The 24,698-nt window shown below is 48.0% G+C and overlaps 1 protein-coding gene across 2 annotated transcripts in view; it reads right to left on the reverse strand.

Annotated features, from left to right (window-relative positions):
- Positions 1-609: 609 nt before the first annotated feature.
- The window catches only part of MCC (mutated in colorectal cancers), a 471,854-nt gene continuing 447,765 nt past the window's right edge, over positions 610-24,698 (reverse strand). For both annotated transcript variants that reach the window (XM_011963646.1, XM_011963647.1), the window contains 3 exons: positions 20,215-20,315; positions 3,878-4,000; positions 610-2,183 (listed from right to left, as the gene is read on the reverse strand). In XM_011963646.1, coding sequence (XP_011819036.1) covers positions 2,003-2,183; positions 3,878-4,000; positions 20,215-20,315 — 405 coding nt within the window. In that variant the 3' untranslated portion in view covers positions 610-2,002. The remainder of the gene's footprint in view (positions 2,184-3,877; positions 4,001-20,214; positions 20,316-24,698) is intronic.

Raw genomic sequence — 24,698 nt, forward strand, 5'->3', positions numbered from 1 at the left:
TCACAGGAATGGCCAGGCACAGTGGCTCATGCCTGTAATCCCAGCACTTTGGGAGGCGGAGGCGGGTGGATCACCGGCGGTTAGGAGTTCGAGACCAGCCTCGCCAACGTGGTGAAACGGTCTCTGTTAAAAATACCAAAAATTAGCTGGGTGTGGTGGCTACTCCCACCACACTTAGCTACTCAGGAGGCTGAGGCAGGAGAATCGCTTGAACCCGGGAGGCAGCGGTTGCAGTGAGCCAAGGTCATACCATTGCACTCCAGCCTGGGTAACAAGAGTGAAACTCCATCTCAAAAAAAAAAAAAAAAAAAAAAAAAAAAAAAAAACACAGGACCTAACTGACCAAATGATGGATAGAAACCAGTGGGCATTTTCATAGTGATCAAAGCACCCCAAAGCCGGTCCTTCTAGACTGAAACCAATTGGTTTTTTGTTTTGTTTTGGAGATAGGCAGCCCCACTGCTGGCCTCTCAGTGGTTGCTTTTCGGATAGAACTGTCTACCCTCCGAATTGGTGGCTGGAGTATCCTCCATTGAACAGAAGGCTGTGGAATTTGTATCATGCTCTGAAAATAGACCCACCCATAGCTCATGGACACAGAGACTCTACTGCAGAAACCTCATCAAGTTTAATTTGTAGTCAGCTGTGGCATTGGGACATGTTTTCCATAGGGAACTTTGGATGGATTCTCTGGTGCTACAGAAAAAAAAACAGTAAATGGTCCTTCAAGTGTATCAGTGTAGAACAGAGGTGGGGTAAAACTGAAAAAGAAGAATGAATTTGTTTTAAGATGGAAGACCTTCCTGAAAGAATTCAGGTACTTTGGTCCTGCCTAGCCCTGTGCACGCTTTGCTTGAATTTTAACCTTTTAAGCACCACATACTAACCATCACCATGTACCTGGGGGCAGAAAAGCCTTAACAACCATTCCTTCACCCTGTCCCCGTCAGGACAGCAGGAGCGAAGTCTTGAACTGGGGGTTATGCACACTCTTAAGTAGGCGTGATCAGTTTTGCAAAATGTTCAGTATCTCCTCAATGCCTTGTCCTTAGGTAGAGACAGGCCCAGAGCTACACGTGTGCCCATGTGGAAGAGATCTGATTCAGCAGAACAGCAACTATGTAGTGCCCTGGGGCAGGAAGTGCTAATACTGTTTCTCTGCTCTTGGAGAAACCCCTGATAAAATTTTAGTTCCACTATAGGTATCAAAAAGATTCTCAGCTCTAAGTCTTGGATACTAATAAGGCTCCACTGAGAGGGAGAAATCCCAGAATGAAGAGAATGCTCCCTTCCTGGCCCTGCCTCCAAAATGAAGGTTGAAGGAAGTTTTTATTCTCTCAATACAAAATTGTTCAGGCACAGTCCTGGTGGTGGTCTGTAACTTTAGTGTATCTGGGACTGTAAGTAACACCTGTCTGCCCTCTTCCCATGACCTATAACTCCCAGAGAACACCTCTTATGACCGTCTCTATCTTAAAGTTGAGACCTGGGACTTGAAAACCAAAGCCTTGCTGCAGTAAACAAATCAGCAGTCCTTTTAAATGCTGGAGGCACACACACGTCTGTTTTCCCATGAAGCAGGAGGAAAGAGGAGAAACTGGAGATCCTAGAAGAGCCCACCATCTACCAAAAAGAGGATAGAATGGAAAATCTTACAGAAACAAATGCCTAGAATCCCACTGATGCACAGCCGCCAGACCAGAAGAGGAAAGAGAGTGAATGCTGAAAGCAGAAACAAGGTTCTGCTGAGCAGGCACAGAACATGTGTTCACATGCTGTTGTGGGCCAGGGAGGCAAGAGTGGGCACCTCTGGATACAGTCCACTGTGTCACCATGGTCAGTCCACCCCAAGGGCTGAGTTGGGGCACTCCATTGTCCAAGTGCCGACCTACCTGCCAGCCTTCCCTTTCCTCCTCCTCCCAACAAGAACATGGGCCCTTCTGTCCTCAGTGGCCTGCTGCAGTGTACTTCCCACGGCAGAAGTCGGGTGCGTGAGTGCTGATTAAAGCGAAGTTTCGTTGGTGTGTGGCCTGGAGTTCTCCTCCTCCAGCAGAGCTATTCTTTGCTTGAGCATCCTCACTTGGGTCTCATGTCTCTCCACCATGGCCATCATCTGCGACTCTAACTTCTTCAGTTTGTTTTGATGCTTCTTCTTTGCTTTCTCATAGGCAGCCACCAGGTTGCTAGGTGGGAATGAAGGGAAATTAGTATGAAGATTCATAGAAAGATCACTCAGCCTCTTCGGTAAGAATCTGAAATCTAGTGGTGAGAGGAGGGACAGCACCAGGATGTCAACACTCAATGGCCAGTCACCTACTGGCTTAACCCTGATGAAACCAGCCGGATTGCTAGATGCTGGTCACTCTCACATATTAGAAGGGGTTCTAAGAGTCAAACCAACAATCCAAATTGGCCAAGTCCAAAATGGATAAATACAAATAGTGGGCCTATTTGTTCTTCCATGGTTGCTTGCAACATCTACCCTTACAGGAGTGTATTCCTGAGGCACTGCAATCAGTGACCATACCTGGGATAAGAGCAGAGAGATTGTTCTTGTTCTAGCTTCCCTTTATGCTTTGGGCTGGTGGGACTCAGAGTATTAAATTAGACCATAAGCCACTGCTGCAAAGCCAAACATGGAATATATAGGCTTTTGAACTGCCCCCACCAGAGCCTGGTGGGTGAGGGTATACAGTGAGCCCAGGTAAGTCCAGTCCATGTACAGTCATTACCCTTACAGCTGTTCTCCCAGACAGTTTGAGGCTCACCCCAGGGATTTGTAAAACCCATTCAGGAGGTCTGTGAGATCGTGAGCTTTTATTTCCAACTACAGAGCTGGATGATGCCAGGTGTTCTCAATAGATACCCACATACCATTGACTGCAGAAGCAACCGTCAGAACCCAGCTGTCTTCTGTTAAGCCAGACATTAAAGATTTGCAGAATTCTAAGACCAGTGCCACTTTCTAATTATTTCTTGGAAAATAGTTTTTCATAAAAATGCCATTTGTTTTTTTGTAAATGAAATAAAAACTTTAAAGAATTTATCTTGGTTTTAGTTTCTAACATGAGAAGTATCAATAGATACAACTTACAGGAACAAAAGCTCTTTGAGGTCCTCCGTTTTTTTATAGAGAAGAGTCCTGAGCCGAGTCTTAGAGCAGTATTCTTTTTTTTTTTTTGAGACGGAGTCTCGCTCTGCCGCCAGGCTGGAGTGCAGTGGCCGGATCTCAGCTCACTGCAAGCTCCGCCTCCCGGGTTCACGCCATTCTCCTGCCTCAGCCTCCGGAGTAGCTGGGGTTACAGGCGCCTGCCACCTCGCCCAGCTAGTTTTTTAAATTTTTTTTAAATTTTTTTTTAGTAGAGACGGGGTTTCACTGTGTTAGCCAGGATGATCTCGATCTCCTGACCTCGTAATCCGCTCATCTCGGCCTCCCAAAGTGCTGGGATTACAGGCTTGAGCCACTGCACCTGGCCAGAGCAGTATTTCCTAAAGTATTCCAGTGGAGATTGTGTTGCTCAAATAAATTCCATAGCCAATTTTGTTTGGAAAATACTGCTTAAACAGAGTTTTTACTGTATGACTTCTCAGAACCCTTAAGATACATAATATCAGGAGGCACATACCACAGTATGCTACATTTGGCCAGAGGATGTTGTTACTGAGCATTTCTTAGTTTCCATGGAATATCTTGGGAGAGGTCGCTGTAAGGAAGACCAGGTTCTTAGAGCGCCAGGTAGGGACTCACCCACTCTCTAGAGTTAGTTCTTGAGAATTAGGGAAATGTCCATCCCTGGTGCTGTGTCTACATGCGGGGTGTCAGTCCAAGTACCACCTGGGGGAGGGTGGTGGGTGCTGGGTGTAGGGAGATTTTTACCTGTTGGCCCGCTTTAGATCATTCACGAACTCTGCAGATTGCTGATGTCGGATTTCACTGCTCTTGGTGAGTCTCTCCAAGGCACTCACCAGCTCTTGAACTCTGGCCTTCAACTTCTTTTCTCTGTATCAAGGAGAGACAAAATATGCCAGGAATAGTTTGAGATGATGCTGGAGTTGCCCACTACCTGGGAAGTGGTGGCAGGAAGAGGAAGGTTTAGCTTGGAAAGCCTAAAGGCAAGGGAGAGAAAAGATACTAAAGGGCCCAACAGTGCTGCTGTCACCTGAGTGAATTCATTCTCAAATGCAGATTTAACCCATTTCTTCAATGGCAAGGGCTTTTTAAAGATCTTCATGTGTCAAAGAAACAAGACAGGAATTTGTTTCTAGTCTTCTAGCTAATCTAGAAGTTCCTTTCTACTGCTGGCATACCAGATCCTCAGCAATGAGTGCAGCCTGACCACAAACCCCCATCTCAGTCTCCATCCCTTTCTTTTTCAAGTGTCCTAAGTATCTCCTGAACCACTCAGATTCAGCAACCTACCTTGAACAGGTCCCCACTCATTGAGACCAACATGATCACACCTTGCCAAAAACAAAAAAATTGGTAGAAGGAATAGATATGATACTCTTCTCATTGTAAGGGTCCTTATTTCCCATGAAATTACATTTGCACTTTTGACTACCTGCCCTCCATAGGCAAAGCAGCTTCAAGTTCTGTGGACTCGCTGCTACTTCGGTAACCCAAGCCCATTGACTTAGAGTCAGCTCAGGGAGGGTTCCAGTGTCCGGTCAGCTCATTGCCTTCCTCTCATTCCCACAGGACCCCGCAGGGAAACACGAATCACGCCTTCCTGATGACTGTGATTCCAAGATCCTTCTATCACATGCACAGTGTTCCTCCACTTCATATCGCACTCAGCACCATGTCGGTGTCTTACGTGCTGGAGCCATCAGGCTCCCCCGCGGTCGTGTCTGGTTCTGGAGTGGCAAGGACCTTACTGGGTTTGCTTCCCCAATGCACCCCCAGCGCTGAGCACCATGCCTGGGTGACAGCTTCTAGTGACTGTTCAAACAGCTTTAGAACAACTCACTGAAGGTAATGTATTTGATTCTTTGGGACATATTAAGAAACCAGGATTTAGGGAAGGAATTCCTCTAAAAAGGACTCACTGTACGTAGAATGTAAATTTGCATGATTAATTTATAAGACAGTTGGGTAGGATCTAGCAAAATAATAAATGAACATGCCCCTTGACTAAGCAACTTGACTTCTAGGAATTGATTTTACAGTGTTATCAGGAGCACAGTTCCTAAAGATACATCACTTATAGTTGGATTCACTTAGGCACTGGTTACAATAATGCCTAATAAAGGGAGACAACCAGGGAACTGGTTAATCACAGCCTACCCATGCTACTGAAATGCTCTGCTTGAAAAATATTTTTAAAATGCAGATGGGGGGCCGGGGGCAGTGACTCATACCTGTAATCTCAGCACTTTGGGAGGCCGAGGAGTGTCAATTACTTGAGCTCAGAAATTCAAGACCAGCCTGGGCAACATGGTGAAACCCCACCTCTACAAAAAATACAAAACTAGCCAGATATGGTGGGTCATGCCTGTAGTCCAAGCTACTCAGGAGGCTAAGGTGGAAGGATCGCTTGAGCCCAGAAGGTCAAGACTGCAGGGAGCCATGATCCTGCCACTGCACTCCAGCCTGGGCGACAGAGTGAGACCATCTCAAGACAAACAAAACCGGATGGTCATGCACTGCCTTGGAGGGGTATCTGATACATTAAGCAAAAAGAGTGAGTTGTAAAGATGCCATTTTTGTAAAAACTGAAAAGCTGAGTGTGAATATCTGACACTGTAGTAAGAGACTAGAAGGTGAAAAACTCAACAATGCTTAACTCATGAAGGGGGTTGATGGGAGGCTTTCATTTTCTACTTCACTCACTTTTGCACTGCCAGATATTTTTACAGTTTTGTATGTTTTGTGTAAAGTGCGAGTTAGAGTCATATAAGAACGGCATGGGAATGTGACCTCGGGTGAGAAGGCTCCTTTCTGGTGCCCGAATGGTTCAGACCCTGGTTCTCCTTTCCTGGCTCTTCATATATCTAATCTTGTACATTTCTGTCTTTAGCTACTACAAAGGTAAGTCAAGGTCTCCAAACTGATCAATGAAGAAAGGAATTACAACATAAAATCCAGGCCTGCTTTTGGGAGAAAGGATGGAGGGGCAGGATCTTTAACGGAAGTCTAGCAACCAGCCGTCAGCCCAGAACTCATTTTTCAGTAAGTCCTCCTACCCGCCTCTGCTAAGCCGGAAGGAACGTGTTTCTCCTGGGCCCTAGCAGCCTCCAGGACATCTCAGATCTGGCTGCATTTCCTCCCGGCATTGGAGAGTGGCAGCATTTCCTACCAGCAGTGAGGATAGTGTTGCAGGAGGGGAGCTCCCTTCCTCCCCACCTGCCCCCGCAGCACCTCCTCAGCCTTCCCAGCAGCCCTCCTCCAGCAGAGGGAAGCCAGGGACTCCTGCTTCCCTCCAGCTAAAAAGAGCAGGGAAGGGTTTTTTGCCCTATATTTTATTACCATTTAGAACCCTTTATCTTTCATTCTAATGTTGATTAATAGTGTAAAAGGAAAAAAAACTGAAGAGAGTTAAAAATGTAACCACAAACTCAGTAAGAAATTCACAACAAAAAACTCTGGGATGCTACCTAGAGCAGTCAAATCCCCAGCCTCCCCCAATCCTATCCACACTCAGCGAACAGGGAGACTGGAAATCCCAGCCCTTCCACAAGACAAAAGGCTTCCTTCCCCAGCACGCAGGCCCTCAGGGGACCAGAGGGAGCTTTCCGGATCTGGCAGGCTCCAAAGGAGGACAGAACCCCAGAAGGGAAGGAGAGGCTCTCTCAGGCCCAGGCCAACCCCAGCTTAGGGTTGTGGCAGGGGTGGGGAGTAGCCATTGCTGGGAGCTCAGAACTGCCTGGCCTTCAGAAGGGAATGGGAGTGAACCGCTGGGAGAAACCCCAGGAAAGAACTATGATGCTCATTTATTTAAAGATGCAAAGACAAGGCCAAACTGCAGACTTAAGCCTAAAATTTGGGTTAGTTTTATCTGTTTTCATTTGAGTGAGGCAGACACCTGCAGTATAAGAGCCATGACTTCAGCATCATTCACCAGGACCCAAAGAAACGCTAAATCACTGCCAGGTAACAGCTGCTCTAGACCTGTGTCCAGCACGGGAGTCACTAGCTATGCAGGTGGCCGGCTGGGCTCCTGAAATGTGTCTGGTCCAAACTGAGATGTGCTGTAGGTGTAAAATGCACAATGGAATTTGAAGACAACACACAAAAAATGTAAAATATCTGTTTAGTTTAAAAAATACTGATTACAGGGGCCAGGCACGGTGGCTCACACCTGTAATCCCAGCACTTTGGGAGGCCGGGGCTGGCAGATCACCTAATGTCGGGAGTTCAAGACCAGCCTGACGAACATGGAGAAACCCCGCCTCTACTAAATACAAAATTAACCGGGTGTGATGGTGCACGCCTGTAATCCCAGCTACTCGGGAGACTGAGGCAGGAGAATCGCTTGAACCTGGGAGGCGGAGGTTGTGGTGAGCTGAGATCGCACCATTGCACTCCAACCTGGGTGACAAGAGTGAAACTTTGTCTCGAAAAAAATAAAAATAAAAAAATACCGATGACATGTTGAGATATTTTGGACATACTGGGTTATGTGTTATTAAAATTAATTTCGTGTGTGTCTCTTTTTTCATGGGGCTACTAGAAAATTTAAAATTACATACATGCCTTGCATTTGTGGTTCATATTACATCACTAGTGGACAGTGCTGCTCCAGAGCAATTGTTTAATGTTGTCAGTGGCATGTGAACCAGAGCAACTCCATCTTAAATAGGAGCTGGGTAAAAATGAGGCTGAGACCTACTGGGCTGCATTCCCAGGTGGTGAAGGCATTCTAAGTCACAGGATGAGATAGGAGGTCAGCACAAAATACAGGTCATAAAGACCTTGCTGATAAAAACAGATTGCAGTAAAGAAGCCAGCCAAAACAGCAAACCCAAGATGGTCAAGAGAGTAACCTCTGGTCTTCCTCACTGCTACACTCTCACCAGCACCACAACAGTTTACAAATGCCATGGCAACGTCTAAAAAGGTTTAAAAAGGGGGCGGTATGAATAATCCACCCCTTGTTTAGCATATCATCAAAAAATAACCATAAAAACGGGCAACCAGCAGCCCCCGAGGCTGCTCTATGGAGTAGCCATTCTTTTATTCCTTTACTTTCCTAATAAACTTGCTTTCATTTTACTCGATGGACTTGCCCTGAGTTCTTTCTTGCACAAGATCCAAGAACCCTCTCTTGGGGTCTGAATTGATAAATTTTCTAGTAACAATATTACCAGATATTTTCCCTGGCTTCTGACTCAGTAGGTTTGGGTTGAGACCCAGGAATTGCAGTTTAACAAGTGCCCCAGCTGACTCTTGTTATCAGGCAAACTTGAGGGACGGGCGTAAGGCAGAAGAGTTCCTCACCTGGACCTGAGGATGAGCTTCAGTTACTCCTGGAACTGACTTTCTCAATTTATGTGCAAAATTGCAAGCATGGGGCTCACTTTATCAAGTTTACAGTTTTCCTCAGAGTTTCAAAGGATGACTTGGAAAATGCAAAGAAACACAGCTTACTAATTCAAGTCACATTGAAACCTCAACCATTCTTGTTCCTTTCTACTTCTAATTTAAATTTGCTTGGCCTTCAGTAAAGATTTTACATGGTTTAGGTATATGAGATAGGCCAAAACAAGCTCGCTCTTGGCTTCACAGATGAGAAAGCAAAAATTAAACACTACACATTCCATATGCATCTTCAATAGTAATGTATTCATACAATGTTTCCTGGAATGGCCAGAAATGCATAATCCATTCCTTTTTTATTCCCAGTAGTATCAGCACTCACAAATATACCCCATACCATCAAGCAAAAACAATGGTGGATTGTAATGACTGTGACAACCCAAGTCCCTCAGTACACACATGGATTTCAATTCCATGTCTTCCCACTTCAGTTTTTGGGCTTCTTTTTCCTGGTCACAAAAGTTTATATGACTCTAATGACGGAGCCAGGGCGGGACTTTTTATTTTTATTTATTTTTAAGAGACAGGTTCTTGATCTGTCATCCAGGCTGGAGTGCAGTGGCACAAACCACAGCTCACTGCAGCCTTGACCTCCCGGGCTCAAGCAATCCCCTCACCTCAGCCTCCTGAGTGGCTGGGACTACAGGTGTGTGCCACCATGCTGGGCTAGTTTTTAAAACTTTTTTTTTGTAGAGATAGGGTCTTACTGTGTTGCCCAGGCTGGTTGCAAACTACTGGGCTCTAGTGGTCCTACCACTTTGCCCTCCCAAAATGCTGAGATTACAGGCCCAAGTAACCCCACCTGGTGGATTTTTAATTGAAACATAATGAGATACGTTTCAAGGTAGTGGAATATACACAGGGAATTAAGAGGCAGACTCCTGGTGGGAATTTAAAGGTAATACGAAAACCAAGGTGGCTTGCCAGTAAGCTGGGCAGAGCGAAGCAAGCCTCGGAAGTGGTGCTTGCTGGTGTACCTGGGTAACCTGGCAGTACAGCTTCGTGAGCAAATCAGTAAGGAGGTTGTATTCTCCTTAAAATAAAAAGGCCAGCAGCAGTACTCTGTGATTCGAGTCCAAATGAGGAGCTGCAGGAGTCATCGGGCAAGAGCCGAGTCCCAATGAGGCTGTGAGTGGCTTTGCAGCCGGCCAGGAAACCTGTCAGAGGAGCTGTAATCAGACCAAACCGCAGGGAGTCACAGCCATGCAGCCACAAGGCCTGGCATTTCTTAGTAATTGCTGATTACATGGAATTAGTCACTAAGAGAATTGTCTGCATACGTGATTTCTCTCGTCCTCACCTTCCACTTACTTTTAACCCGTCAGGCTGTATCTCCACTGACGTGGATCACTGAGCTCACCAGTGATCTCCACGTTGCTGCATCCAGCGGTCCGGTCCCTTCTGTCCTTTTCTTACCTGCTTGCATCACCTGCAGGGCTGACCGCCTCTTTGCTCATGGCTTGCACAAGGCCTCCAGAGCCTGGATTTCATTCTGCTTCATTGGCTGCTCCCTTTCTATACTCCACTCCAAAATACTAGGTATTGTTTAGGACTTGGACCTGGCCTGTATTTTATCTTACCCTTTTCTCTAATGGACACCCTCCATTCCGTTTTCCTAAAAACTTCCACACTTATCTTCAGGCCTTTCCTTGGATCTCTGGACTTGTCCATTGGTGGCCTCTTAACTGGCATCTGTGATTTCACATGTCCAGAGGATTACTTCCCAAATGACCTCCAACAGCCACTCTCTCTCCTGTGTGGGCTAACGGCACCACCATTCACCTGGTTACTCACTGGGCTCAGATCTCCCTGTCAAGAGTTTTCTCACTGATAAAATTCTTGCAAAGGTGGTTTAAGTTACTTGGAGTCAGGCTTAACTCCTCCTCCCCTCATTCTCCACATCTGTTCAACAACAAACCCTATCTACCAAGTCTCATCCTGTCATTTGTCACTACACCCAGCCAAGTGGTCATCACTTCTCGCCTGGACAACCACGACAGCCTGCTAACCGGTTTCTCTGTCTCCGCCCCTGCATCCCTCTGCCCTGGTTTCCACACAGCATGCGGGTAACATTTCACATGACAGATCTGATCATGTTACTGCCCTTCAGTGCCTTTCACCTACACTTACAATAAACCCTGTGGTCTTGCCCGGACCGAAGGCCCTGCTTGACCTGAGCGCTGCTTGCTGGCCCTTTGGGCTGCTGGAATCACCCTTGCCCTGCTGGAATCCTGTAGGTCCTCAGCACACCCCTGCACAGCCAGGGCCTCTTCCAGATGTGCTTCTGCCTCTCTCCTCATCTCAGCTTCAGCCTCACCTCCCAGGGCTATGCCATTCCCACACCTCGCCATTTCCTTCATATTATTCATTGCGAACTACAGTTACTTTATTGGAAAAAAAAAAAATCTTCACAGTGACTGTATCACATCATCCCCTTTCCTTCATGGTAATCACCACAGTGTTTACTTATTTTTTAGAAAATCCAGGCAGCAGATAACAGCTGTCTCTAAGTCCTTTATAAGGATAGTCATTTAATTCCCACATAACGTTTGAAGTCAGTACTATAATGATTCTCATTTTTAAGGGTGAGGACTTTTTTTTTTTGAGATGGAGTCTTGCTCTTTCGCCCTGTCTGGAGTGCAGTGGTGCGATCTTGGGCTCATCGCAAACTCCAACCCCCAGGGTTCAAGTGATTCTCCTGCCTCAGCCTCCTGAGTAGCTGGGATTATAGGCGCCCGCCACCACGCCCAGCTAATTTTCGTATTTTTAGTAGAGACGGGGTTTCACCATGTTGGCCAGGCCGGTCTTGAATTCCTGATTTCAAGTGATCCACCTGCCTCGGCCTCCCAAAGTACTAGGATTACAGGCGTGAGCCACCACACCCGGCCTACAGATGAGGCCCTTAAGGTTAGTTAAGAGACCTGCCCCCAGCCAGTCACTTGCAGAACTGGGACTCCCACCCGGGATTCTGTCTGCAGGGCCTGTGCCCTTACGCATCTCACTGAAGGAGCCTGCGATTCATAAAGAGAATACAGCAGAGTGCAAGATAAACAAGGCCTCTGCTTAACAGCACAGCCCTGCAGAGCTAAGTCTCAAGCGTCCCCAGATAATGAGGTCCCGCAGGTATGTCTGTGGCTGTATTTTGCCAGGAGGAGCAGCACAAGGACAACAGCAGTCTAACTTTTTTTTGCCCAGACTTTGCTACGAACATGTTTCTTGTCCAGGAAATCCATCTGCAGGTTTTGCCCAGACTTTACTACGAACATGTTTCTTGTCCAGGAAAAATCCATCTGCAGGTTTCACAGGTCTTGCCAGTGGCTGCTGTGTGTTCCAGGGCCCTCCACCACTCTCCCTTCATGAGGTCCCAGGCGAGGCCTCCTTCTCTTTGAGCTTTCGGGATGTTGGGGGGATGACAGAAAAGTAAAATAAATCTCAATTACTCAAGCAACAACCCTCTCAATCCCTTGAGTGAGCCTCAGTCCTCACCCTCTGTGCTTCTAGGCACTTGGCTCTGGGGCTCAGCAGTTTATTTGAAGCTAATGAAGACTTTGGATTCCATTAATGTCCTGCAGACCCATGTGCTTTTATGGAATTCTAAGCACAACTTCCATTGCTTGATTGCTTTTATAAATCAACCAAATATGAAGAATCAGCAAGTGCAAGTTTAAATAAAACAGCACCTTTTACAATAATGACCCTCCTAATGAACCAGTCAAGATTGTGCTGCTTGTTTGTTCAGTGGGGGCTCCCTTTTAAAAAGCACCCCACCCAGTTCCCTTTTCATTTTATCCCACTTTTTGTGTGGCTCAAAAACAGTATTCATCCACAGTTGCTGAAACAGGGGTCAACTAGTGTCATCCTTTTTCCATTCATGGACAAATGTCGGTTCCTTCAAGTCTGGAAGTTTTCTACAGTTGGGTGGATGGTTTTGAACTTGGACATGGAATTGAACTTTGAGGAGTCTTGCTGGCTTTTTCTAAGGCGCTGCTAACAGTCAAGGGCTCTGTGGGCCACTGACGGGTAGAGCGGTTAGGGCCCCGGCACAGTGGCTCACGCCTGTAATCCCAGCATTCTGCGAGGCTGAGGTGGGTGGATCACTTGAGCCTAGGAGTTTGAGACCAGCCTGGGCAACACGGTGAAATCCTGTCTCTACTAAAAATACAAAAATTAGCCGGGCGCGGTGCTCAAGCCTGTAATCCCAGCACTTTGGGAGGCCGAGACGGGCGGATCACGAGGTCAGGAGATCGAGACCATTCTGGCTAACACAGTGAAACCCCGTCTCTACTAAAAATACAAAAAAAAACTAGCCGGGCGAGGTGGCGGGCGCCTGTAGTCCCAGCTACTCGGGAGGCTGAGGCAGGAGAATGGCGTAAACCCGGGAGGCGGAGCTTGCAGTGAGCTGAGATCCGGCCACTGCACTCCAGTCTGGGCGACAGAGCGAGACTCCGTCTCAAAAAAAAAAAAAAAAAAAAAAAAAAAAAATTAGCCAGGCGTGGTGGTGTGCGCCTGTAGTCCTAGCTACTTGGGAGGCCGAGGTGGGAGGACCGCTTGAGCCTGGGGAGGTTGAGGCTACAGAGAGCTGTGATTGTGCCACTATACTCCAGCCTGGATGACAGAGTGAGACCCTGTCTCAAAAAAGTACCACAGAAGTCTCAGAGAATAGAAGATACATGGTGGAGGTGACTGAAGGAAGCTTCAGGAAAGTGAGCATTCTGATTGGAAAGGATGAGGGAGAATCAAGGATAAAGCAAAGGGTTCGCTCTTGGAAAAGATGAATTGTCCAGAGCGGCTGGACTACAGATCAAGCATGGGGAAACATTTTAGGAAGTTAAGTTAGGGAGCTACGGACAATCTGCAGAGCATCGTCATCTGAAGCACATTTGAAGGTGTTCCGGCGGCAGAACGGAACTGCAGAATGGCCCATCAGGACACTACTGGAGCTCCGAGGGTCAGGGCCACAGAAAGGGAATATGACCTGCTGACGAGAGGTAGGGAGGGGAGACTGACAAGTTACAATCCCGGATCATTAGGAGAAGGGGATTTTTAACATAAATAGGAATTCTTCAAAGGGCAGGAAGAAACAGCATTGTTTTGGATGTGCTGTTTTGAGGCTCTAGCATATTTGGGTGGAGATGTCTAGTGGGCGTGAGGCTGAGATAAGTTAGGGACCATTTAGAAGGAACAGCTGAAGGCATCAGAGTTGGAGTCATATACTTGGCTGAGTAAGCCATGACCCCTGGCCTTAAAAGGACTCTCTTTCTGTGGGGGGACTGGGAGGCAAGGAGGGAGTTGGGGTAGAACCAGGCACATTAAGAAACGAGCAATGAAGTGTTCTATGAGAGAAGGAAATTCATGGTGCATAGGAACCAAAAAAGAAGTGGGAGACGGTGTCATTTCTGCTGGGAGGTGGAGGAAGGGACCATCCGGATCCATTTTACAGATAGGTTGAAGTCACACTGATGGGAATGTTTGGGGAATGCGGTTGGGTGGGGCCAGGGTAAAAGCAGCTGCAAAAGTGAAGCCCCAGAGGCGCCGAAGTGGAAGAGCAGTTGTGCGGCAGTGTGGGTAGGTGGGTGTGGGTAGGCGGAGGCATGGGTAGGGGGTGAGCATGGAAAACAGCCCAGACGAGATCACACAACTGACCAAGGAGCTTGGACACACTCAGAGCCACGGGAGGTTGTCAGTGATTGGGTACCATCGGCAGAATACTAAAATGGCCCCAAGATTTCTGCCTTCTAGTGTACACACACTTCCCCTATTTCATCAAACCCTAAGCTAGCTGCTGCTGTGAAGGAATTTTCCAGATGTGATTAAGGTCCCCCAGCTAACCTTAAGATAAGGAGATGTTTTTCTGAGTGGACCTGACCTCATTAGATGAGCCTGTAACAGGGTCTGGGCTCTTTCTGGAAAGAGTGTCGGAGCATGGGAGGGATTTGTCCGAGGGAGGTTCTCACTGCTGGCTTTGCAGATGGAGGGGCCGCACCAAAGGAGTGTGAGGGCTCTAGGAGCTGACAGTCCCCAGACCAAGAGCCAGTGAGAAAATGGGACCCCAGCCCTGCAGCCCCAGGGACCTGCATTCCACCCCGATCAGCAGGAGCAGGAGCAGAGGCCTCTCCAGAGCCTTTGGAGAGAACACAGCTCCACATGACACTTCAACTGCAGCCCTGGAAGACGCCAGGTGGAGAAGCCAGTCACGCTGTGCCCAGACTGCTGACGCACAGAATCTGCGAGCTAATAACGGGTGCTGTTTTAAGCCACATTTATGATGATTTGTTACACAACGACAGAAAACTATTACAGGGTAACCATCAGATTCACATCCTGTAAGATTACTCTTGGACCCTGAAAGATTTCTCTCCTTGTATTGGATTATTCTTAGGAGCACACGAGCCTGCTCTGGTGACTCCTCCTCCTCCTTTTCAGAAGACGCAGGGTCTCACTGTGCTGCCCAGGCTGGAGCAATCCTCCTGCCTTAGTCTCCCAAATAGCGGGACTATAGGCATGCGCCACGGCGCCAAGCTGTGCCTTCTTTAAAAAGCTCCTTGATAGTTCTGCTGCTTGCACAGCAAAGGTCCTCAAACCACTTGTCTTCACTTCCTGCCACTCCTCTTCTTAACCCGCCCCCATCTTGATGTGCTTGGCCTTCTTTCTTTTCTCACTTCTGAGCCTCCCTTGCTGGTAGATGTTTCAAGTCTCCCACCAGGAGTTTCCCCATACGAGTGACCTGCACACTGGCTGTCCCCAGCCAAGCACGATGGGGGAAATTCCCACTCTGTCTCTGTGAACCCTGGGACTCTGCCTCCTGTGTCACCCCTTCCTCTGTGGCCGCTTCCTCAGATCTGCTCTCTTGTGATCACACTGACCAGACAGGGCTCTGGCACACAGCTCTGTCTTCAGCGGCGGCAGCTTGCCTGCGTGTCATTCAGCAGAGAGGAAAGAAGCCCTCCTCCGGCGGATGGGTCAGGGACATCCTGTCCCTGGACAGAACGGCCACTGTGATTGGTCGATTGCCTTCACGTGGCATTTACAGAACCATCTGGCAAACATGCAGACACAGGTGGCATATCCCAGTTCCCTGGAGGGCTGGGCGCAGCCCCTGGAGGGTCTGTGACTAAATGACTGCAGCTCCTGGAGGGCAGGGCGCCGACTCCTGCAGGTAGTGTGTGGGGCTCGCCCTACCCTGCTCCCGGGTAGAGTGAAAGGCGCATGCCTGTGAGGCAGCACCAGGCGCTGCTCCTTGCCATGGCACAGGCGATGCACCATGGTGAGGAGCGGCACACCTACTTCCTGCCTCCTAGCAATGAGGAAGCACTGATCCTTACTTTAAAAATATATTTTACTTATTTATTTTTTAAAGATGGGGTCTCACTATGTTGCCCAGGCTGGATTTGAACTGGCCTCAAGGGATGCTCCTGCCTCGGCCTCGCCAGTCGCTGGAACTCCAGGTGTATGCCACAGCACCTGGCTCAGATCCTTACCTTTTTATCCGCATGACTTAGGCTAACATATGCCATTGCTTCCCAGCTCTGTGTGTTGAAGGAAGTCCGCCTCCTGCCATGGTACCTCATTTGCCTTCCGCACTGACAGACCAAGACGTGGCTCTTTACTGGCGGCACAGAGGTTTCTCACTGCCCAGATCAGCCACACAGCAGGTAGAGTCTTCGGACAAATGAGTGGGCTCAGCTCTCTTATCTGCAAGCAAGCCCAATGCTGCCAGCACATGTGGGGTGCAAGGGGTCCCCACAGAGAATGTAGAAACATGCAGACTTCCCCACCGCCTCACTGTGTGACCTTGAGTGTGACCTTGAGCGATCCCTCAGCCTTGCTGTCCCAGTCCCCACCCCGGGATCACATGAAGAGCAGCACCTGCTCCCGGCTGCCTCCCAAGAATATCACGGAGATGAACGAGTCTGCTCCTCTCAGCTGTGCTCGGGTCCCGAGGGCAGGCTGCACAAGCACCATGTGAGTACAAAAAAGTCATTTCTGAAGATTCCCTTATTTAGCTGCCTTTTTATAGATCACTTCCTTAGCGGAAAGATCAGTCAAATTTTACTAGGACCAAGGCTGAGAGGCAGATGTGAGGAGGAGGCTTTTACAGCACACAGGCTGAATGGACAAGAGTGAAAACAAGATACCCTGGTAAGAAACCATCTCGTGTGCCAGACTGGAAACCTGGTCATCCAGATGGGGCTTTATGGCAATACCAGAGCCAACAAACTGCAATCAGTGTTCACCGAAGTCGGGGGAAGGAAATCAGACCAGATGGAAGTTATACATACAGTAAAGGTGGGGTGGCATGGAGCCCTGGTTTTGTTCCAAACAGAAGAAAGTTAGGAGAAGACACACTGAGAGAGCCAGAGTTGGGTGACAAGGGCCGGCCAGGTAAGGGGAGGTTGGGTTGGGGACAATATCATGACCCAGAACCAGTGACTGAAGTGTCACAGGGCACCTTCCCCGGGATGGCTGCTTCTCCTTAAGGACAGCCATGGCTTAGCCTCTTCCTCCTCCCTTAGCGACACCTGATCTTTTCAGTCTGGATGCCTGCGCCCACAGGTTTGATGTCTGGCAGCATCCTTTTTTCAAGGGAGAAAGACTGCTGAAAATGCTAGTAAGACTCCCCCAGCTGACCTCAACCATAAGCTCGGCTGTGATTTAACACCTTCAAAAAAGGTGTTCGTTTCCATTTGATTTTTTAAAATAAAAACCTCAGGAATCATTTCATCAAAGTATATAATAGAAATCCAAACTGCAGCCCTGAGGTGTGTATATTGTAACCCCTCATGAAGTGATGACCCTAGTTTCTAAGCTATATTTACAGTATCATTATGTTATTTCCCTTTTTCCTTTACCTCTGTAAGTTTGTTCTTGGCTCCATTCATCTGGGTCTTGATTAGAAATCCATGCTAACCAACTGAAGGCGGGTTATTGGAAATCCATCGTGACTGACAGAATAAATGAAGTCTCTTTATGTTTAGTCAGCACAACCTGCATCTTCTTTGTGCCAGCAAAGGCCTCTGAGGTTTGGGGAATTTGAAAAACTTAGGGGCTTAGCTTACAGATACAACATCCAAATGGCTCCCATTGGAAACAGGGAGTGGATTTCCATCCCCTGTTTCTGGCACAGTTAAGTCACTAGGATTTGTTGAGGGCATTTTTCTAAGCAGCTTTTCTCTTCCTGCCCCAAGCAGAGCAATTACCATTTAACTACACGGCCAGAGGCTCTGGCAGAGTAAAAACTGAGCTATTACAACTTGGGAGGAAAGACAAAAAGTGACAGTCAATCAGGAAGGTAGTGAAGTTCAGTGAAGTTCCCCACAAGGCAACCTTCCATCCACCATCAGCTTGGAGGCCATTCTATAAACAGGCCCGCTACATCAAGTTAGCTGACTGAAAATACACAGTAGCCTTCCCTTCCCGCCCTAAATACCCAGAAATGACAGGAAAGACATTTTTTAAAACCTCTGAGCATCTTAGAAAGGAGTGCTCTTTGTACGTCAGAAATCATGCGCAATCATAAAAAATGGAAGGCAGATGTTTTCTTCTTCCTGAAAAGAAAACCACAACTCGAAATGCATGCAGAAAAATACTCTGCAAAAGGAAGAAGGGGATTCAGAGGTGCTCCAACCAGAGGTGTTGGCTACCAGAACAGGAGGGGGCCAGATGCTGGGGTCAGATACGCAGACTAGAGGGGCTGTTATTAGCCAGGAGACACAGAAAGCCCAGGAGACAGCTTCTGATATGACCCAGCTGACAGCACTTTGAAGGACCTGGCTACATTTTCTGGGTGGCAGGCTGTAATAAGTAGAAGCAGAACTCTCACACAGGACGGCTGGGCGCGGTGGCTCACGCCTGTAATCACAGCACATTGTGAGGCTGAGGCAAGTGGATCACCTGAGGTCAGGAGTTCAAGACCAGCCTGGCCAACATGGTGAAACTCCGTCTCTACTAAAAATACAAAAAATTAGGCAGGCGTGGTGGCGCATGCCTGTAGTCCCAGCTAACTCGGGAGGCTGAGGCAGGAGAATTGCTTGAACCTGGGAGACAGAGGTTGCAGCGAGCCGAGATCACACCACTGCACTCCAGCCTGGGCCACAGAGGCAGACTCTGTCTCAAAAAACAAACAACAACAACAAAAAACAAAAACAAATCTCAAACAGGTGACCTAGGAATTCAAAATACAAGAACGAACACACAAACAAGAACCACTGAATATTTAAAGAAGCAAACACCAAGAAAGAGTCACAAAACTCAACTATGAAAAGAATTACATGTGAAGAAACAGAATTAATAGAGCAGACAAAAAAGATGAAGGAATTTAAGGGCCAGGCATGGTAGTGCATGCCTTTAATCCCAACATTTTGGGAGGCCAAGACAGGAAGATCACTTGAGCCCAGGAGTTTGAGACCAGCCTGGGCAACATAAGGAGACCCTGTCTCAAAAAAAAAAAAAAAAAAAAAATTAGCCAGGTGTGGGGGCATGCACCTGTGGTCCTAGCAATACTTGGGAGGCTGGGGTGGGAGGATCACTTGAGCCTGGGAGATTGAGGCTGCAGTGAGCTGTGATTGCATCACTGCACTCCAGCCTGGGCAACAGAGAGAGACCCTCCCCCCCCAAAAAAAAAAAAAAAAATTTAAGCATTATAAAAATCCTCAAAGAGACGGCATATCACTAAAAAAGAGATCACAGATTTAATCACCAAAATAAAAAACTCAACATATAGCTCAACATATAGGTCAAACATCACAATGAACCTAACTAAAGAATAAATTAGTGAACTGGAAAATTGAGCCAAAAAAATCTCTCTCTCCAGAACTGCAACTATGCGACAGGGCAGCCACTAGCCACATGTGGCTCTTGAGCACTTGAAATGTCTGAAGTTGAGATATGCTGAGGTGTAAAATACATACCAGGTTTTGAAAACTTAGTTAAAAAAAGATAAAAGATTTCATAAGTAGTTTTAGAAAATATTGACTACATGTTAAAATAATTTAGACATACTGTGTTAAATAAAACGTTACTAAAGTGAATTTCAGCTGTCTTTGTTCCTTTTAATGTGGCTACTGGAAAATTTAAAATTACATATGTGGTTCACGTTACATTTCTACTGGACGATGCTGCTCTAGAACCCGGAGCCAAAGGAGTGACGGAAAGTAGGTATGAAAAGTGAAGATGCAGAAGACAGAGCTGGATGGATCAGCATCTGTTTCTCCTTGCAGAAGGAGATAAAGAATTGCGGGGCGCTGAGGGGAAAGAAACACTGAAATCATAGAGGAAAATTTCCCAGAACAAAAGAAACACGCAAGGCTTTTTCCTGCTAACAATGCTGAAGGAGAGTATTCCTGCTGAAGCTAGAAACAAGGTAAGAGTGCTGTTTTCACTTCACTAGTTAACACTATCCCGAAGTTTCTAGCCAATGCAACAACCTAGCAGAAAAGGAAAGGAAGAGGCATTTTCTTATTCACAGCGATGACTGCCTAAGTGCTGTCTCTTAAGTGCTCTCACTTCTCACTGTTTTGAAAGGCCTGGCACCAACAGGCCTTCTCCATTTCTGGCTTCCAAAACATGGGTAAAGCGGAACGCATCAGCACCTTCTCCTATCAGGAGCTGCCAAGAGAACTCAGAACAAAGCCTCCACGCCAAGGATAAACACCGGTCGGGGCGGGGAAAGTGCTTACCGGCGGATGGCGTTGGTGAACTCCGCAGCCAGCTCACTCTCGCTGCATGTTGTCCTGAGTTCAGCTAGGGACAGAGCTGGGGAGGCAGCATCGGCACACTCCTGATAACAGCAAACACATTCCAGTTAGACCCGAATCCAAGCCGGACAGCAAGCACATTCCTGTCAGACTCGAATCCAAGCTGGCAGCACCCTGGAAATCTGCGGCAGAGCGCGGTAGGTGGCTTGTGCAGTGATGGCAGCAGGGTGGGTGCCGGGTGGCACCCTCAGATCATGCTAAAGGGGAAAACGTGGCAGCAAGCCAAACAGCCCCCTCTGCTCCCAGACCGCTGGTTCCTTTCGCAGGCTGGCCAGCGTGGTGGGGATGACACCCAGCATGCTCTGAGCGCACACCGATGCCAGGCACTGGTCTACGCACGCCATAGGCATTCAATCATTTAATCACCACAAATACCCTCTGAGGCAGGAACTGTCATCATCTCCATTTTACCACGGAGGAAATGAAGGCACAGGGGAGTTATGCTGCCCAGTCACCAGCGAGGAAATGGGGGAACCAGGAGTCAAACCCAAGCTGTGTGGCCCCAGATCAATCTCTTGACCACTAGGTAAAGCCTCTCGTAATCATGTAAGACAAGTAAGAAATAGCTGTGAATATCCCCGGTGCCCCATCCCACGTCTCCCTGGGAGAAAAACAATCTCGTTTAGATTTAGGCGCTTTACTGGGTTCAGTGTAATCATCAAGAAAACCCAGCAAAGGAGGAGAAAAACAGAAGTGCACCCCACCCCATGGATGAGCATTACACAGGAACCTTGACGTCATCTAAAGCAAACCCTCCCACCCTGCAGATGAGGAAACTCAAGAGCCAGAGCTCCAAACCCTAGAGCTAAGACTATTCAAAGCCGTGGCTGTGCCTGAATGCTCTACAGTCCATGCACACAGGGCAGCAGCCTCACTACATAGTAACGTGGCCGGGGGAAGGCATTCATTGGACGACCTCTCAGTGGACACGAGGAGCTGCCGAGCTACAGGCCTGAGAATAAACAGCTTGCGATCTGCTGCAGGAGATGGAATGTAAACAGAATTTTTTATTGTTTTTTAAATGTGAGATGGAGTTTTGCTCTTGTTGCCCAGGCTGGAGTGCAATGGCGCGATCTCAGCTCACTGCAACCTCCACCTTCCAGGTTCAAGCAATTCTCCCGCCTCAGCCTCCCGAGTAGCTGGGATTACAGGCACACGCCATCACGCCTGGCTAATTTTGTATTTTTAGTAGAGACGGAGTTTCTCCATGTTGGTCAGGCTGGTCTCGAACTCCCAACCTCAGGTGATCCAGCCACCTCAGTCTCCCAAAGTGCTGGATCATACCGCACCTGGCCGTAAACAGGAAATGATGTAAGATGTGAGCTACAGAGAGGCACGGATTCAGTGCTGGAAGTCCAGGCACATGGTCTCCCCAGGCAGTTCCTTGGCCGTGGCACTGCCAACACCTGAGTGCTCTTCCCTCTGCCATACCCTCTGCCTGGACCGTCTTCCACCTCCTGTCCACCTACCTGTGCTCAGAGACCCAAGTCCCCTGTCCACCCTTGGAATATGTTGATATTCCCACAATATCCTCACTGTTTGTATATCCATTCCCATTTGATGTTCACATGTCATGAGACTCCTTCAAGACAGGGACTGCTCTTGTCTCATCCACGGTGCTTCTCTCTGAATATACTTGGCAGTATCTGGTGCACACAGACAAGAATTTCAAAAACCTAATACAACTTGGATAAGATTTGGAATCCAGCTGTGCTAGCTGGAGGGAAGTTTTTTTTTTTTTTTTTTTTTAGGCGGAGTCTCGCTCTGTCACCCAGGCTGGAGTGCAGTGGCCGGATCTCAGCTCACTGCAAGCTCCGCCTCCCGGGTTCACGCCATTCTCCTGCCTCAGCCTCCCGAGTAGCTGGGACTACAGGCGCCGCCACCACGCCCGGCTAGATTTTTGTATTTTTTTAGTAGAGACGGGGTTTCACCGTGTTAGCCAGAATGGTCTCGATCTCCTGACCTCGTGATCCACCCGTCTCGGCCTCCCAAAGTGCTGGGATTACAGGCTTGAGCCACCGCGCCCAGCCGGGAAGTTTTTTAAAGAAGCATAAGCACCCACCCGGTGGAGCAAGAAAAAATGTTCGAGACCCAAATGTGGCCCACCAGCTGCTTCTGATGACCCACAGGATAAGAATGGTTTTCCTATTTTTAAACTCATTTTAAAAAGTCAAAAGAGTATTTTGTGACAGGTAGAAATTACGTGAAATTCAAATGTCAGCATTCATACATAAAGTGTTCCTAGAGGCCAGGCATGGTGGCTCACGCCTGTAATCCCAGCATTTTGGGAGGCCAAGGCAGATGGATTACCTGAGGTCAGGAGTCCGAGACTAGCCTGATCAACATGGTGAAACCCTATCTCTACTAAAAATACAAAATTACCCAGGCGTGGTGGTGCACACCAGTAGTCCCAGATACTTGGGAGGCTGAGGCAGGAGAGTCACTTGAACCCGGTAGGTGGAGGCTGTAGTGAGCCAAGATCGCACCATTGCACTCCAGCCTGGGCAACAAGAGTGAGACTCCACCTCAAAAAAAATAAAAAAATAAAAAAATAATTAAATCAAGTGTTACTAGCACACAGCCATGGCCACTGGTCTCCCTGTTGCCTCTGCTTTTGCGCTAGCATTGGACAGTAGCAAAGCTGAGTGGCTGCAGCCACACCCAAGCGACCCACAAGCCCCACAACATTTACTGTGTGACCCTGCACAGAAAGTGCTGACCCCTCCTTGAGACGCTCGCCTCATCCAGCAACAGGTAAGCCCAGAGGAACAGCCCAGATGGGAGATTTTATTCAAACAGTAAATGGATCTAGTATTTGAAAGGCAAGATATCAGCTCACTCTTACTTCATTACCTGAAAAACACAATGTACTCTTATAAAGGTTCTTACTGTAGTGTTAAAAAAAAAATCATCTGGCCTTTTCCATCAGAGAAGAGAAATTTTCTTTCTTGCTTTTTTTTTTTTTTTTTTTGAGCCAGGCTGCGGTGCAGTGGCGCAATCTTGGGTCATTGCAACCTCCACCTCCCAGGTTCAAGCAGTTCTCGTGCCTCAGTCTCCCAAGTAGCTGGGATTACAGGTGCCCACCACCATGCCCAGCTAATTTTTGTATTTTTAGTAGAGATGGGGTTTCACCATGTTGGTCATGCTGGGCTTGAACTCCTGACCTCAAGTGATCCACCCGCCTCGGGCTCCCAAAGTGCTGGGATTATAGGCATGAGCCACCGCGTCCGGCCAAATTTCCTTACTTTGAAGCCACTCCACATAACAGTGTTTCACCCAGTCAAAATAAATATGAGGAACTAGGGGAAAATGCTCAGTTCATGGGCCTTCTGGCAAGAACCTGGTAACTCCATTTCCACCACACCCTAAGAACACACACAAACACTAATGTTCTGTCTCTTCGGCTCTGTCCCTAACTGACTGCTAGCAAACTCAAAAGGCAAAAAAAAAAAAAAAAGAGAGAGAGAGATTTTGAAGGTGTTTGTATGGAACAGAAAACCTCATCTTCCCGAGCCCCAGATACTTCCATGTGAACCCAGATACAGCACTGCATGGCTGCACAGTCTGACTCACCTCCCCCAGCCTTGGGCAGATGGCTTCACTGTGCACTTGGCATAGTGACTTCTCTAAAGCCCAAACTGTATCACATCACCCCTTGCTGAAGACCCTTCCATGATTCCGCACGGTCCTCAAGATAACTCCAGCCAGTGCATCAACTCCACTCCCCTCCGGGCCGTTGCACATGCTGTCCCGTCAGCCTAAGGGCGCCTCTTTTCTCCCCTGGCCCTCCACCTGCCCCTCTTCAACAGGCTACCTCCCACTCTCCACTGGGGTTCAGCTCAGAAGTTCGTTTCCTCCAGAAAACCTGTCCTGAATCTCCAAAGTGGACATCTGTGTCTGGCTTGTGTCCTCCCATGATGCCAATAACTGATCCTTGCACTGGGGACATTCTCTCATTGCTCTGTGATCATCTGTTTGCCCACCAGTCTCCCCCTAAGAATGTTAATTCCTGGAGGACAGACTTTGCCTGTCTACCACAGAGCTGCCTCTAGCACCCTGCCTTGGTCTTGGCATGCTGTGAGTGCCAAATCACATTTATCAACTGAATGGATAAATAAAAAACAGCCAGGGTCTTGGGAGGGCTGGCCTGGCCGGGTGCCACAGCTGTGTCCTGCCTTGGCTCCTCAGCAAGTGGGAGGTCGGGAAAGGTGTAGCTGTGGTCATTTGTGAATCATACTTCAGAGCTCTCAACTACATAGGGAGTGACAATTCACTGTCACATGACATCAGCACTGTTCCTTCTTTCCCAGGTACATGGCTCTCCTGGAGACGATCCTGCACTTGTGCTACGAGAAGCCACTTATTAGACTAGCAAGTTGGCATATGTCTGTGCGTCCTGGGTCTGA

This window comes from Colobus angolensis, unplaced genomic scaffold (genome assembly GCF_000951035.1).
Source record: "Colobus angolensis palliatus isolate OR3802 unplaced genomic scaffold, Cang.pa_1.0 Scaffold62, whole genome shotgun sequence".
Lineage (NCBI taxonomy): Eukaryota > Metazoa > Chordata > Mammalia > Primates > Cercopithecidae > Colobus > Colobus angolensis.